General features: G+C 41.2%; 1 protein-coding gene across 2 annotated transcripts; it reads right to left on the reverse strand.

Moving 5' to 3' along the window:
• Window positions 1–1,347: 1,347 nt before the first annotated feature.
• Window positions 1,348–5,457, reverse strand: LOC121988239 (proline-rich receptor-like protein kinase PERK9). 2 transcript variants are annotated; one of them, XM_042541712.1, is made up of 9 exons: window positions 4,085–5,457; window positions 3,770–3,868; window positions 3,458–3,694; window positions 3,280–3,369; window positions 3,110–3,180; window positions 2,938–3,020; window positions 2,670–2,817; window positions 1,710–1,871; window positions 1,348–1,610 (listed from the first exon to the last, which is right to left on the reverse strand). In XM_042541712.1, exons 1-9 carry the CDS (start codon window positions 4,809–4,811, stop codon window positions 1,413–1,415), a joined length of 1,815 nt encoding a protein of 604 aa, XP_042397646.1. In that variant the 5' UTR covers window positions 4,812–5,457; the 3' UTR covers window positions 1,348–1,412. The 2 variants fall into 2 exon arrangements, with proteins under 2 accessions (XP_042397646.1, XP_042397645.1); XM_042541711.1 differs by having other exon boundaries at window positions 3,458–3,868.
• Window positions 5,458–12,674: the final 7,217 nt, after the last annotated feature.

The following is a 12,674-nucleotide window of genomic DNA, read 5'->3' on the forward strand; positions in this document are numbered from 1 at the left end:
CTATAAACAATTTGGATTGTGTTAGTTTGATTCAAACTGGCTCTTGTTTCTTATTAAAATATAACCCAGTTCAATTAGAAAATTTATAATCATGTAGCTTATCAAACTGTAATTGTATTAGTATACGACCTTTTGTGATCCTTCACATAAATGCACATAAAAAATAGAGATTATCCAAATGATCACGGCTTTCTTATACAATGTATCTATACGCTATGATGTGTATATGGCGGTTGAGACCAGCTAGAACTATTCTTTTTCTTTTGAAGAAAGTGACCATCATCCATCATTCATCAACTTGTTGGACATATAAATCTTCTTGTTTCCATGATATTTTCTCTATTAATTCTTTCCCTTCACACTCTCACCAAAACATCTCCATGGATGCACCAATCGAGCTTCATTATGAGAGTTCCTCTTACGCAAGGTCTTCCCTTGGTTATAGCCATGGCAGCAGCTCCTTCATCGAAATGGACCTTAATCGCATCTTAGAAATTTGCGAAAGTGCTCTTCAACTAAATCTTCCCTCGCAGCAATCTTTAGTTCCTGACCGCAAAGATCATATTTTTCTTGATGGTCTCCTTCACCTTCCACCAAGAACCCTGCTTCCCCAGAACAAGAAAGCAGATAGTTTATCTAAGTCATCTAGTGCGGGGCAATTTTATGGATATCTGAAGAAAGTTATTCGGAGATACTTGAGCCTTTTGATGAAGCTGTGCAAGAAACTAAGAAGGATTCGATCCAGGAAGTCGACAAAGAGCTGCGAGAACTTGGGAGGAAGGATGAACAATAGTTCTTGCTCAGGCATAGAATTCTGTCGTAGCAATGCTGATATATTAATCTACGACGCAATTCTTCACTGCAAGAGGTCAAACGTATGAATGCTTGTTTAAAACTCATGTTCATGTGTGTGATGCAAATTTACGTACCAACTCAGCTATAAGAACTTGAAGCTCATGTTCATCATGCATGGAAGGGTGGTGGCATGTTAGCTCACTAATTAGCATTAATCTTTAGTTTCTTTAATTTAATCCAACAAAAAATCAAATTTAATGGAAATGTAGTCCCACTTTTCATCTCCATCTGCGATTAACGAAGTCAATGAGCAATTATTTTGCACCGCGCATGCATGCACTCTGATAACTTTGTTTATCATTGCTGAAACACTCTGCAATAATAATGGCAGCAATGGAGATCCCTCTGCAAACCTTAATGACTCTGACTTTCTTTTAACGCTGCATAATTTTGATTTGTCTGGGATCTTGAGATCTTCCTCGAAATGATTGGTAGGAAGCTGAAACAAAAAAAAAAAAAAAAAAACTACCTCCTACATAACATGCTTTTACAAGTAGGGCAAAAACAATAATATACAAAAAAAAAATACAACAGTGCAAATGCCACACAAGCCATCTTTATACATCATTTTGATTACTCCAATAGGAATAGGAATGGGAGTGGCTGTAGTCAGAACTAGAACCAGGGTTGCCATATGCCAACTGCTGAAATATTCTGATGTCCGCTGAATTAGCTACATTGAAGGCTTCGCTCTGTCCTGGTGTTATACCGCTGGTAAGATCGATGTCGGCAAGACTGTCAAGAAACCGGCCCACCTGTATCGACAAAATATTATTTCACAATAACAAGAAGCTCCAGCTGCACCATTGGATTCGAAGGACATATCAGTCGCATTGTTGGTATGTCAATGTTACCTTCCCCATTTGAGGCCTCATCGATGCTGAATGACGGGTACATGCAGCGGCTGCTTCAATCATACGGAACATTTCTCTTTTATCAAAGTTCTCATGGAGTCTAGGATCAGGTAATTCTCCAAGCTCGCCAGTTTTAAGTGCTTGGGAAAGCAATGGTCGTGCCTGAATTTCATCAGCAGTTAAGCGGGATTAATAGTATAACTACCAAGTCAAGATGAGATTCACGATAGCTTATGAGCTTGTGTAAAAGCGCAATAAGTTAGAAGTTATGCTTAGCAACTGAATTCTCCTCTAAGGGCAATAAGTTGAATTTCCTCATTTAGTTTCAATCTGTAAGATTCTGCCTGACAGATATCAGTGATAAACACCAGTGACAAAGATATCAGTCTCAGAAAATGAAATAAAAAAATTTCAATCATATACTGAGTACTAGTCTCTAGATTAAGCACAGTCAATGTAAGGATGTGTTGGCATCGAATGTTACCACTCTTAGCCAAATCAAATCTAGAGATTTAACCTTCAGTATACTGTCTGATGGCAGTACAAATGCATCAAAATTTGCAACCAGAGAAAATGCTTAACCTAAAGCTTAAAGACTTGAGTATGAAATGTTTGTGAATCAAATAATATTTCCAACTAGCAGTGAGGAGGCACTCAAACCAGCAACAAACTGTTCCAATATGAAAGGCAAGATTTTGGTGAAACATGGAACTCGTGCAGATTCAACATTGGCACAGTTAGCCCTATGTATGCTTTACATGATCCATTGAATGTGCAACAACTGTGGACTTGTATTACTACTGTAGCCTGGGTCTTCGATCTCAAACACCAAACTTTAAAATAAAGAATCTGGTTATTTAGACATGCTGATTCATTTCAAGCTCCAGAGAGAGAATAATTAGCATAGAAGACTTATCATAACAAAAACGATGCTTATAAAATGGAAAATTTTGAACTTACCCACTCAACAAGGCCCTCGTCACCCGATGGCCTTGTATTGTCAACCGGCTTTTCTCCAGTAATAAGTTCCAAAAGCACAACACCAAAAGAAAAAACATCAGATTTTTCAGTCAATTTGCCACTGGACGCATATTCAGGTGCCAAATACCTAACAATACAAATAACATCAGTTTGTTTATATTTAGGATGGAAGAGCCACATGATTCCAACCGATCCCATAATCATTCTGATTAAATTCAAGATTGCAATGATAACATGGTTCACCTACCCAAATGTCCCCATCACACGAGTAGTTACATGTGTACAAGCATCCAGTTCCAAAGCTAACCTTGCAAGGCCAAAATCAGAAACCTGCTTCATAATGAAGAATTAGCAAAGAAGTAACACTAGTGAGAATGAACATCAATATTATAAATAAAAATCATTATGATGAGGATAACCTGAGCTTCAAAGTTATTGTCCAATAGAATGTTGGAAGACTTTATATCTCTATGAATTATTTTCGGATTACCTGGTTACAATTCCAATGCAATATATAAAAAAATATACAACCGGATAACCAAATAACTATGTATATATATATTGCTGATGCGTATCCTTATAATATTACAATCCTCATGCAGGTAAGCAATGCCACGAGCTGCACCAGCAGCAACCTTCACCCTGGTTGCCCAATCCATTACAGGTCTTGTGTTCTTCCCTGAAAATGCAGAGATAAATCAAACAGATCCATTGGTTTTCAATAAAAAAATGGTAAGACTACTTCAATAAATAAATAATAATTGTACCATGAAGATGAGATTCAAGTGTTCCATTGGGCACAAAATCATACACAAGCAGCCTTTGATCGTATGATATGCAATACCCTACAAGAGAAACCAAATGGCGATGGTGCACACGGCTGATAATCTCCACTTCAGATTTGAACTCACGGTCACCTTGCCTACTTTCAATTTTTAATTGCTTTACGGCCACTTCTCTTCCATCAGGTAAGCACCCTTTGTAAACAGAACCAAATCCACCCTCTCCCAATATATTTTGAGGTGAGAAACCATTGGTGATTCTGTATAACTCTTCATATGAAAATGATAGTGTTTTACCAGCCCTTGGTGTTTCAGATAATGAATTGGTTCTTGAAGTTGTTTCAGACTTCTGGTGTTGCACAAGAGGGGCTGTTGGGGACCTTGAAAGGGATGATTCTGATATACGAAATCAATATGTCATGGAAATGTTCAGAATGAAGTCACAAAACATTTTTTCATCTAGTTACTTATGAAGGTAATGTGCCATGAATCCGAAAATCTTTTTTCAGAAAACACTGCAAGCAATTATAGGAGTTCATAAATGAGGATTCATCTCACTCACAAGTCCCCCCCCAAAAAACCCAGAAATTTACAATTATGTTTCTGCATCACCTGAAATTGAAGATCTAAATGAAGAAGGCATGACAACCCTTGCATTGTGGTCAGCAACAGCTTTTCTGCGCTTCCTGATAATGCAAACTGCAAATCCCACCAAACTAAATGCAATAAGAACTATTACAACTCCAATAGCTACAACAGGTCCAGTCGAAAGGCCACCAATTCCAGAGCTTCTACCTCCCTCTGACGCATCTGAACTTCGATTGCTTGGTCTATTGGGATTCGATTTATGAGGATCAATTGCAGTGCCCGGAGGAGTAACTAGGGATGGAGGAGAAAGACCAGGTGGATTAGGAGTTGCAGAAGAATTACTAGGAGGAGAACCGGGCGGCGAAGTTAGACCAGGTAGTACCGAAGGAGGGTTTGAGGACGCCGGTGTTGGTGGTGGTGAAGACGAACTCCTAGGTGGCTTAGCCGATGGTGGTAGCGGAGTACCTGTTGGCGGCGCACTAGAATGTGAAGGCTGTGTCGCTAGAGGAGGTGGGGCATTAGGAGTAGTCGGAGCTGAAGGTACGGAAGGACGTGGAGGGACAGTGGAAGGTGGTGGCTGGGAAGTGGCAGGTGGCGGAGAGCGAGATGGCACCGGCTGCGAGGGGACGGTACCTGAAGGAGGTGGTGGAGGCGACGGCAGCGGCGGCGGGGAAGATGGTAGTCGAGTAGGAGGAGACACCGTGGAAGTCGGAGGAGATGCCGAAGAAGAAGGAGAAGGCGAAGAAGACATCTTTTGCTGCAATTTCTCACCTCCTTTATCTTCTCGCAACTACAAGAACAAGCTCAGGATTTCCATTCGCAATCAATTTGGAATGAAAATCAACATCCCCATTGGACAACTCAACAACTCCCTCGTCTTTTTCCTACGCCGAAAGGAACTCACGAAATTCATAGGATCACAAACAAATCAGCAATGTTGAATCGCAAGAAATCCTCCAATTCCAACCCTTTTCCAGGAAACTACCGAAACCCTAGATTTCTGCTTCACAGTGGTTCACGATTCACCGAGATTCAGACTTCGCGTTCAACAAACGCGCCAAGGTCAAACCTTTACCATAATTTTCTCAGGGGAGGCCCCTCAATCAATTCAGAGTCCTCTCGAAAAAGCTCAGCAATTTCACAACAAACCCAATAATTCGGCAGCTAGACAGATCTCACATTCTCACAAGGTGCGACCTTTTCCGCAAGATTCAGCCGCAAATCGCAGCCCCAAAATCTGCCGGTTTCCGAAGCAGTAGATCGAAGAAACAAATGACATATACCAGAAAAGAAGAAGAAAAAAAGACGGAAAGAGATGAAAATTGAGCATCAGTCAAGCTTCGGCAGGCGTCGCTGTAGATAAATGGGAGAATTCCAAAGAACGACCTTGGATTTTACTTATACGCGGCGGCCACATATTTATCATGGGCAATAATGCGTTCCTATTTAAAGTAAACTTTAACGGCTTGTGCAGTTCATCTATTACTGAGTTTGTTCATAATTATTAGAAACTTTTAAATAAATCTAAATGATTCAAATCAAAATATAAAATGACTCTAAAACTAAATAATATAAATTATTTAAAAATTTTAATCAGGATTTATCTGAGTAATTTTTAATCAAAATTTATATCTCATCTTTTAGAATTTATAATGTAATTGAGTTTATAATATAATTAAATTTGTAATGTAATATAATCTTAATTATATTACTACGTTTGTAATATAATGTATTAATTTTTTATTACAAAGATGATTATATTTTTTTGGTTTGGTATCCATTATTTTTTATAAGGAATGTAATTCATATTATTATAAAATGATAAAAATATTCTGCGACTTCTACCGATGGCCGCCACACTTTTGTCGGAGCTTACGTTCGATGACGGTCGGGCGACTGGTGACGGTAGCGGCGGTTGGCGATGACTGGCGGTGGCGGGCGGCGGTCGACGGGTGGCGGTCGGCGACCGGTGATTGGAGGCGACGACCGCTGACCGGCGACTACGGCCAGCGATAAGCGGCGGGCGACCGACGATCGGCGACGACGACCGATGACCAGCGGCAATGACCGGGGACGGCGGTGCTTGTTCCTTCAAAGGTGTGTAGCGGAAATACAAAGAAACAATCACGCAACGCTAACACGGTTGGTTTACTTGGTATCCACCTCACAAGAGGTGACTAATCCAAGGATCCACACCAACACACACACCCTCCACTAATAAAACTCTCCTTTATGGTTACTACCAAGGGCGGAGAAGCCCTACACAACTCAATACAAGAAGAGAGGGAAATGATACAAGAAATACAAGCTTACAAGCTTACAATGAGTGCAAAACCCTAACCCTAGCTTCTCTTCTTGGCTTTGATCCGCCTCTTGACTTGGAGAGCTTCCAAGATCCTTCAAGAACTGGCGATCTGAGCTTTGTGAGTGCTGTGGAGGAGCTGGCGAAAGATCTGAGATGAATCTGAGAAGAGATACCGAAGACAACGCTCGCCTGCGGCTATAAACATGACGCAACGGTCGGATCCCGATCGATTCGAATGTTCCCAATCGATCGGGGAGGCTTTGGATCGATCCACGGATCGATCCAGAGCGCCTCTGTGCTCTGTGAAAAATGCCTGGATCGATCCACGGATCGATCCAACGCTTATCGCGCGAAGCAGCCGCGTCCCAATCGATCCACTGATCGATTAGGACATTTGGATCGATCCACGGATCGATCCAGAGGCTCTCTGTTCACTGGGAAAGGCCTGGATCGATCCACTGATCGATCCAACTCCTGGTTTTTGCCCAAAACCAAGTCCCAAGCCTCTCCAACCAACATCCGGTCAACCTTGACCTGTTGGTACATCATGCCTAGCATCTGGTCACTCCTTTCCCACCAAGTGTCTGGTCAATCCCTTTGACCCACTTGGAACTTACTCGTCGTGCCAAGTGTCCGGTCACTCCCTTGACTTACTTGGACTTCCACCAGATGTCTGATCATCCTTGATCCATCTGGATTTTCCCTTGCCTGGCTTCACTCACCAGGACTTTCACCTGGCTTCACTCACCAGGATTTCCTTCTGCCTAGCTTCACTCACTAGGACTTTCACCTGGCTTCACTTACCAGGATTTCCTTCTGCCTAGCTTCACTCACTAGGACTTTCACCTGACTTCACTCACCAAGATTTCCTTCTGCCTAGCTTCACTCACTAGGACTTTCCAGTCAAGTATCTGGTCACTCCCTTGACCACTTGACTCTTCTTCAATCAATTTCTTATTGTCAAACATTTAAACCCAAACCAAGACTCAGCTTGGTCAAACAGGTCAACCTTGACCTGAGGGATGTTGCACCAACAATCTCCCCCTTTTTGATGTTTGACAATACCACTATAACACTTACAATGCCACATGTAAGTTAGGCTAATCCCATAGCCTCATTCTTCATGCCACTAGGTAATGAAAGCATAAGTTAAGCTCTTCATTCTCCCCCTAAGAGGGCAAACTCCCTCTTAGATAATGAAAGCCTAACTTACTCCCTTTTTCAAGTCCTTTCATTCTCCCCCTATTGGCACACATTAAACTCCCTCGTAGGGCTTGCTCAACCCATCTTCAGGCACACATCAACCCATGCCTCAATTTCGGGCATACTTCAACAAATCCATTGTTGACTCTCCCCCTGAAGAGTTGCCCATCGTTGTTCACAACATTACTCGTTGTGATCAACACGATAATGAAGGTCCCATACCCTTCATGTATCCTTCACTTCTTCCTCAATGTAGACAAATGCCCAACCTTGAGCATTTTTCAACTACTTGAGACCACTTGAAATACTGAGGATATCCACTCCCCATTTCAAGTTCAGACACTCATCCATGAGCAATTTCTTAACGGAAGGTTAACCACCTTCCAAGGTTTATGAATAATAATTTTCATGTCTTTAAAGAGTCCCTCCTCCTAAAGACATGGTGGTAACTTCTGTCATTGCACCAACAATGACTTGGAATCCCGAAACCTTTAGGAAACCCAAATTGAGAAGTTTTGAGGTTCAAAAATTCAATATTGAAATCAACCTCAACCTAAACTTCAATTTAGTCTTCCTTAACCATTTCATCCCTGTTTTCAACATGAAAACACCTTTTTTATGTATACAAATGTATTTTGAGGGGTTAGGAATGGTTACCTAGACTAAACATGGTTCAAAGATGCTGAAATCAGGGCTTCCCAGCCAAAATCAGCAACTTGAATCGATTGGAGTTGGGTTCCAATCGATTGAACCTCTCTGAATCGATCCACTGATCGATTCAGACTTCCTGGATCGATCGGCTGATCGATCCAGCGAGCTTCTGCTCGCAGGAATTACCTTCTGAATCGATCCATTGATCGATTCAGTCTTCTTGGATCGATCGGCTGATCGATCCAGCGAGCTTCTGCTCGCAAGAAATTCCTTCTCAATCGATCGGTTGATCGATTGAGACACTCCAATCGATCCACTGATCGATTGGAGGTCTGAAGTTGCTGAAATTCAATTTCAGTCAATTTCAGAAACCCCTAGAAAATTCTACAAAATTCCAAGAATCGTAAAAATTTGTGTAGACATTATTTAGGGTATAATTTATCATGAAAAAATAGTTTTCTATGAAAATACATCATATTTTCAAAGATTGACACAACCTTGAAAACTTGCAAAAACTTTAGTGTTTTCTTCAAGTTTGTGTCTAACTATTCAATGATGATTGCTATCAAAAGATAGCCTTTACCAAGGTTTTCCAAAATCATTTTAAAAATATTTTCAAAACCAATATCCCATCATGTTCCTTGGGCATAATGCACATGACTTGTACATTAGCTTTCCCAATGGTGGGAAAGCACATAACTATGTGTTTTGATGAACTTAAAAACTCAAAGGAATGCACTAAGTCAACATCTTGAGTTTTGTTCATCATCCTAACATCTCACTTGTATCTAATATTCACTGAAACACATACAAGTCATCTTATAGGTCTTTGTGAGATGTAAGATTTTGATTTTGCCCTATTCTAGGGATCATGCATATTTATCTAGGCATTTTGAGAGGTAGACATCCACAAAGGATGTTACTTGTTGATTCACTTGTTAAACAAATGCCACTTGTTTATTCCACTTGTTGTAAACAAATGCCACTTGTTAAACTAATGTCATTTGTCCTTAAATTTAGGAAATGAAACTAATGCATGATAATGTTATGACATACATCAAAATAAAATAGCTTTCAAAAGAAAGATTCCTATAACTACATGATGTATGTATGACATGACATGGTATTTTTGTATTTTTCATGATAAGTCATGAATGCAAAATACAAATAAGATAAAATATGATGTCATGGCATGTTATGAGCAAACAATCATGGCAAGGTTTAGCATAAATAAAATATACCTAGATTACCTATCTAAGTATCGTTAATCTTAGCTAATCCTAAAACTTAAACCCTAGATTGTCCAAAATGCTTCAAGAGAGTGCGACAACCTAACTGGGCATTTATAGTTCTCTTGATTAACATATGTCAATTTAAATTAAGCTTATCCTCAAATGTTGGCATATTCCATTTTTCCTCAAGAGTGATTACATAAATCAAGGCTTAGATTGACCTTAAACTTCTTCAGAACATACCAAAATCCCAACTTGGTGGTTCTTATGATTTTCAATATGTGCCATTTTAAAAATAAAACCAAAACTACTCAAATTTGGCACATTTTACTCTTTCAAAGAGTAAACGATAATTCAATTCCATTTTCAAAGGTTAACAAAAACCTTGAAAATGCTCCTTGAGTGTCAATTTCCTCAAAGTTGGGTTAACTACCCTTCTAATCGGAGTTGACACTCTCTAACCCATTTATGGGGTAGAGAAGATGCTCCTAGGAACCCAACACCTATTGGTGCTCCTTGGATGCTCTAGGTACTCACTAGGGATAACTTCCCTAGATACCTTCCTAGTGACCTTGTTGGGCTTCTTAGAAGCCTTGGTCACATTTTCTAAGTCAACTCTAGGGATGACCTCCCTTGTGACCTTGTTAGCGACTTTCTTAGACTTCTTAGAAGTCTTAGTCACTTTGGTTGCAAAGATACTTCTAGAGATATCTTCCCTTGTATCCTTGACTTGACCTCTAGACTTAGGGTTCGTTCCATAACTATATGGAACCCTATGATAACTAGGCACATCCTTCTTAGCTTTTGGTTTGTATCCCAAACCTCTATGGCCATTGGATGGCTTTGATTTTCCTAACCCTAAGTTCTGCTCATTTTGCCCTAATAAGATATTTTCCATCCTTTTTAGGGTCTTTTCCATTTTATCAAGTCTTGACCTCAAGACTTGATTTTCTCTCACTAGGTCCTTAGTATTTGATCCATGAGCATTTTTGTTTCTAGGCTTGTATCTAGAATCCTTAGAGTTATCGCCTATGTTTTTATCTACATTCCTAGCCTTAAGCATAGTAGTTTTGGCATGTAGGGCCACATGCTTTTCCTTAAAGCCCTCATGCTTCCTATTCTTATGGTAAATCGCATTAAAATGATAAAAATTAGAACTATCATGCTTTTCACCATAACGTAAAGGAGTAGGCTCAATAAATGTTACCTTCTTCTTTACCTTGGAGGCTCCCCCTTGACTAATGCCTCCTTGAGCCTTGACCATCTTCTTCCCATTGAGGCATTGACTCCGGTAATGCTCCTTTTGATTGCAAGAGAAGCATATGATATGCTCCTTGCTCTTCTTTGTTCCAGGAATGGTCTCCTTGGGCTTCACCTTGCCCTTTTGTGCCACTTGGCCCCTCTTCTTGGCCAAGTTGGGGCACTTGCTCTTGTAGTGTCCATTTTCCCTACACTCAAAACATATTATATGATTTTTATTTTTAATTGAAACATTTATACCTTCTTGTGTAGGGATGACACTTGCTCCTCCATTTGATATTTCTTGAATGTTGGAGGTGACACCATCTTCTTCTTCTTCACATGACCCGGATGTAGAAGTTTCTCCTTCTTCTTGATCCGGCGTCACCAAGGATTGCTCCCCCTCAATCCTAGAGGTGGAGGTTTCATCATCTTGAACATGAAACAAGGAGTATGCTCCCTCCTTGTTCCCTTCGTTGCATTCCCTTGAGGATGAAGCTTCTTGGATTTCCTCTTCTTCGGAGGTTGAGCATCTCTCAACCTCGGAGTCCTCCTCTTGGTCTTGCACCAAAGAGTCACCCTCTCTGGATTCTTCATGATCTTGTACAGTGGAGGGGATCTCTTCATGAAGCTTGGCCAATTTGCTCCATAGTTCCTTTGCATCTTCAAATTCTCCAATTTTGCAAAGGATGGTGCTTGACAATAAATTGACCAAAAGCTTGGTCACTTTGTCATTTGCCTCGCACCTTTGGATTTGCTCTGAGCTCCATTTGCTTTTCTTGAGAAGCTTGCCCTTGGAATTTCTTGGAGCCTCGAAGCCTTCCATTAGAGCAAACCATTGCTCTATCTCCATCTCCATCATAAGGAAATTTTCGATTCTTGATTTCTAAGAATCGAAGCTCGTGGAAGTGTATGGTGGAGCCACCCTTGTGTCAAATCCAAGTCCATCTTGGAATTACATCTTGAAGTTGAGCTTGATAAAATCTTGAACTTGAAGAATTTGCTCCAACTTCTTCACCCTCTAGCTTTTCTTGTTATGCTTGACCCTTCCGGCGATGATTCCGGTGAAGAGCGCCTTGCTCTGATACCACTTGTTAGGACCAAAAGTAGCTAGAGGGGGGGGGGGGTGAATAGCTCGTCGCGTTCACTCGGTGCTCGGCGGTGCTTGTTCCTTCAAAGGTGTGCAGCGGAAATACAAAGAAACAATCACACAACGCTAACACGGTTGGTTTACTTGGTATCCACCTCACAAGAGGTGACTAATCCAAGGATCCACACCAACACACACACCCTCCACTAATAAAACTCTCCTTTATGGTTACTACCAAGGGCGGAGAAGCCCTACACAACTCAATACAAGAAGAGAGGGAAAGGATATAAGAAATACAAGCTTACAATAAGTGCAAAACCCTAACCCTAGCTTCTCTTCTTGGCTTTGATCCGCCTCTTGACTTGGAGAGCTTCCAAGATCCTTCAAGAACTGGCGATCTAAGCTTTGTGAGTGCTGTGGAGGAGCTGGCGAAAGATCTGAGATGAATCTGAGAAGAGATACCGAAGACAACGGTCGCCTGCGGCTATAAACATGACGCAACGGTCGGATCCCGATCGATTCGAATGTTCCCAATCGATCGGGGAGGCTTTGGATCGATCCACGGATCGATCCAGAGCGCCTCTGTGCTCTGTGAAAAACGCCTGGATCGATCCACGGATCGATCCAGCGCTTATCGCGCGAAGCAGCCGCGTCCCAATCGATCCACTGATCGATTGGGACATCTGGATCGATCCACGGATCGATCCAGAGGCTCTCTGTTCGCTGGGAAAGGCCTGGATCGATCCACTGATCGATCCAGCTCCTGGTTTTTGCCCAAAACCAAGTCCCAAGCCTCTCCAACCAACATCCGGTCAACCTTGACCTGTTGGTACATCATGCCTAGCATCTGGTCACTCCTTTCCCACCAAGTGTCTGGTCAATCCCTTTGACCCA

Source organism: Zingiber officinale, chromosome 1B (genome assembly GCF_018446385.1).
Source record: "Zingiber officinale cultivar Zhangliang chromosome 1B, Zo_v1.1, whole genome shotgun sequence".
NCBI lineage: Eukaryota > Viridiplantae > Streptophyta > Magnoliopsida > Zingiberales > Zingiberaceae > Zingiber > Zingiber officinale.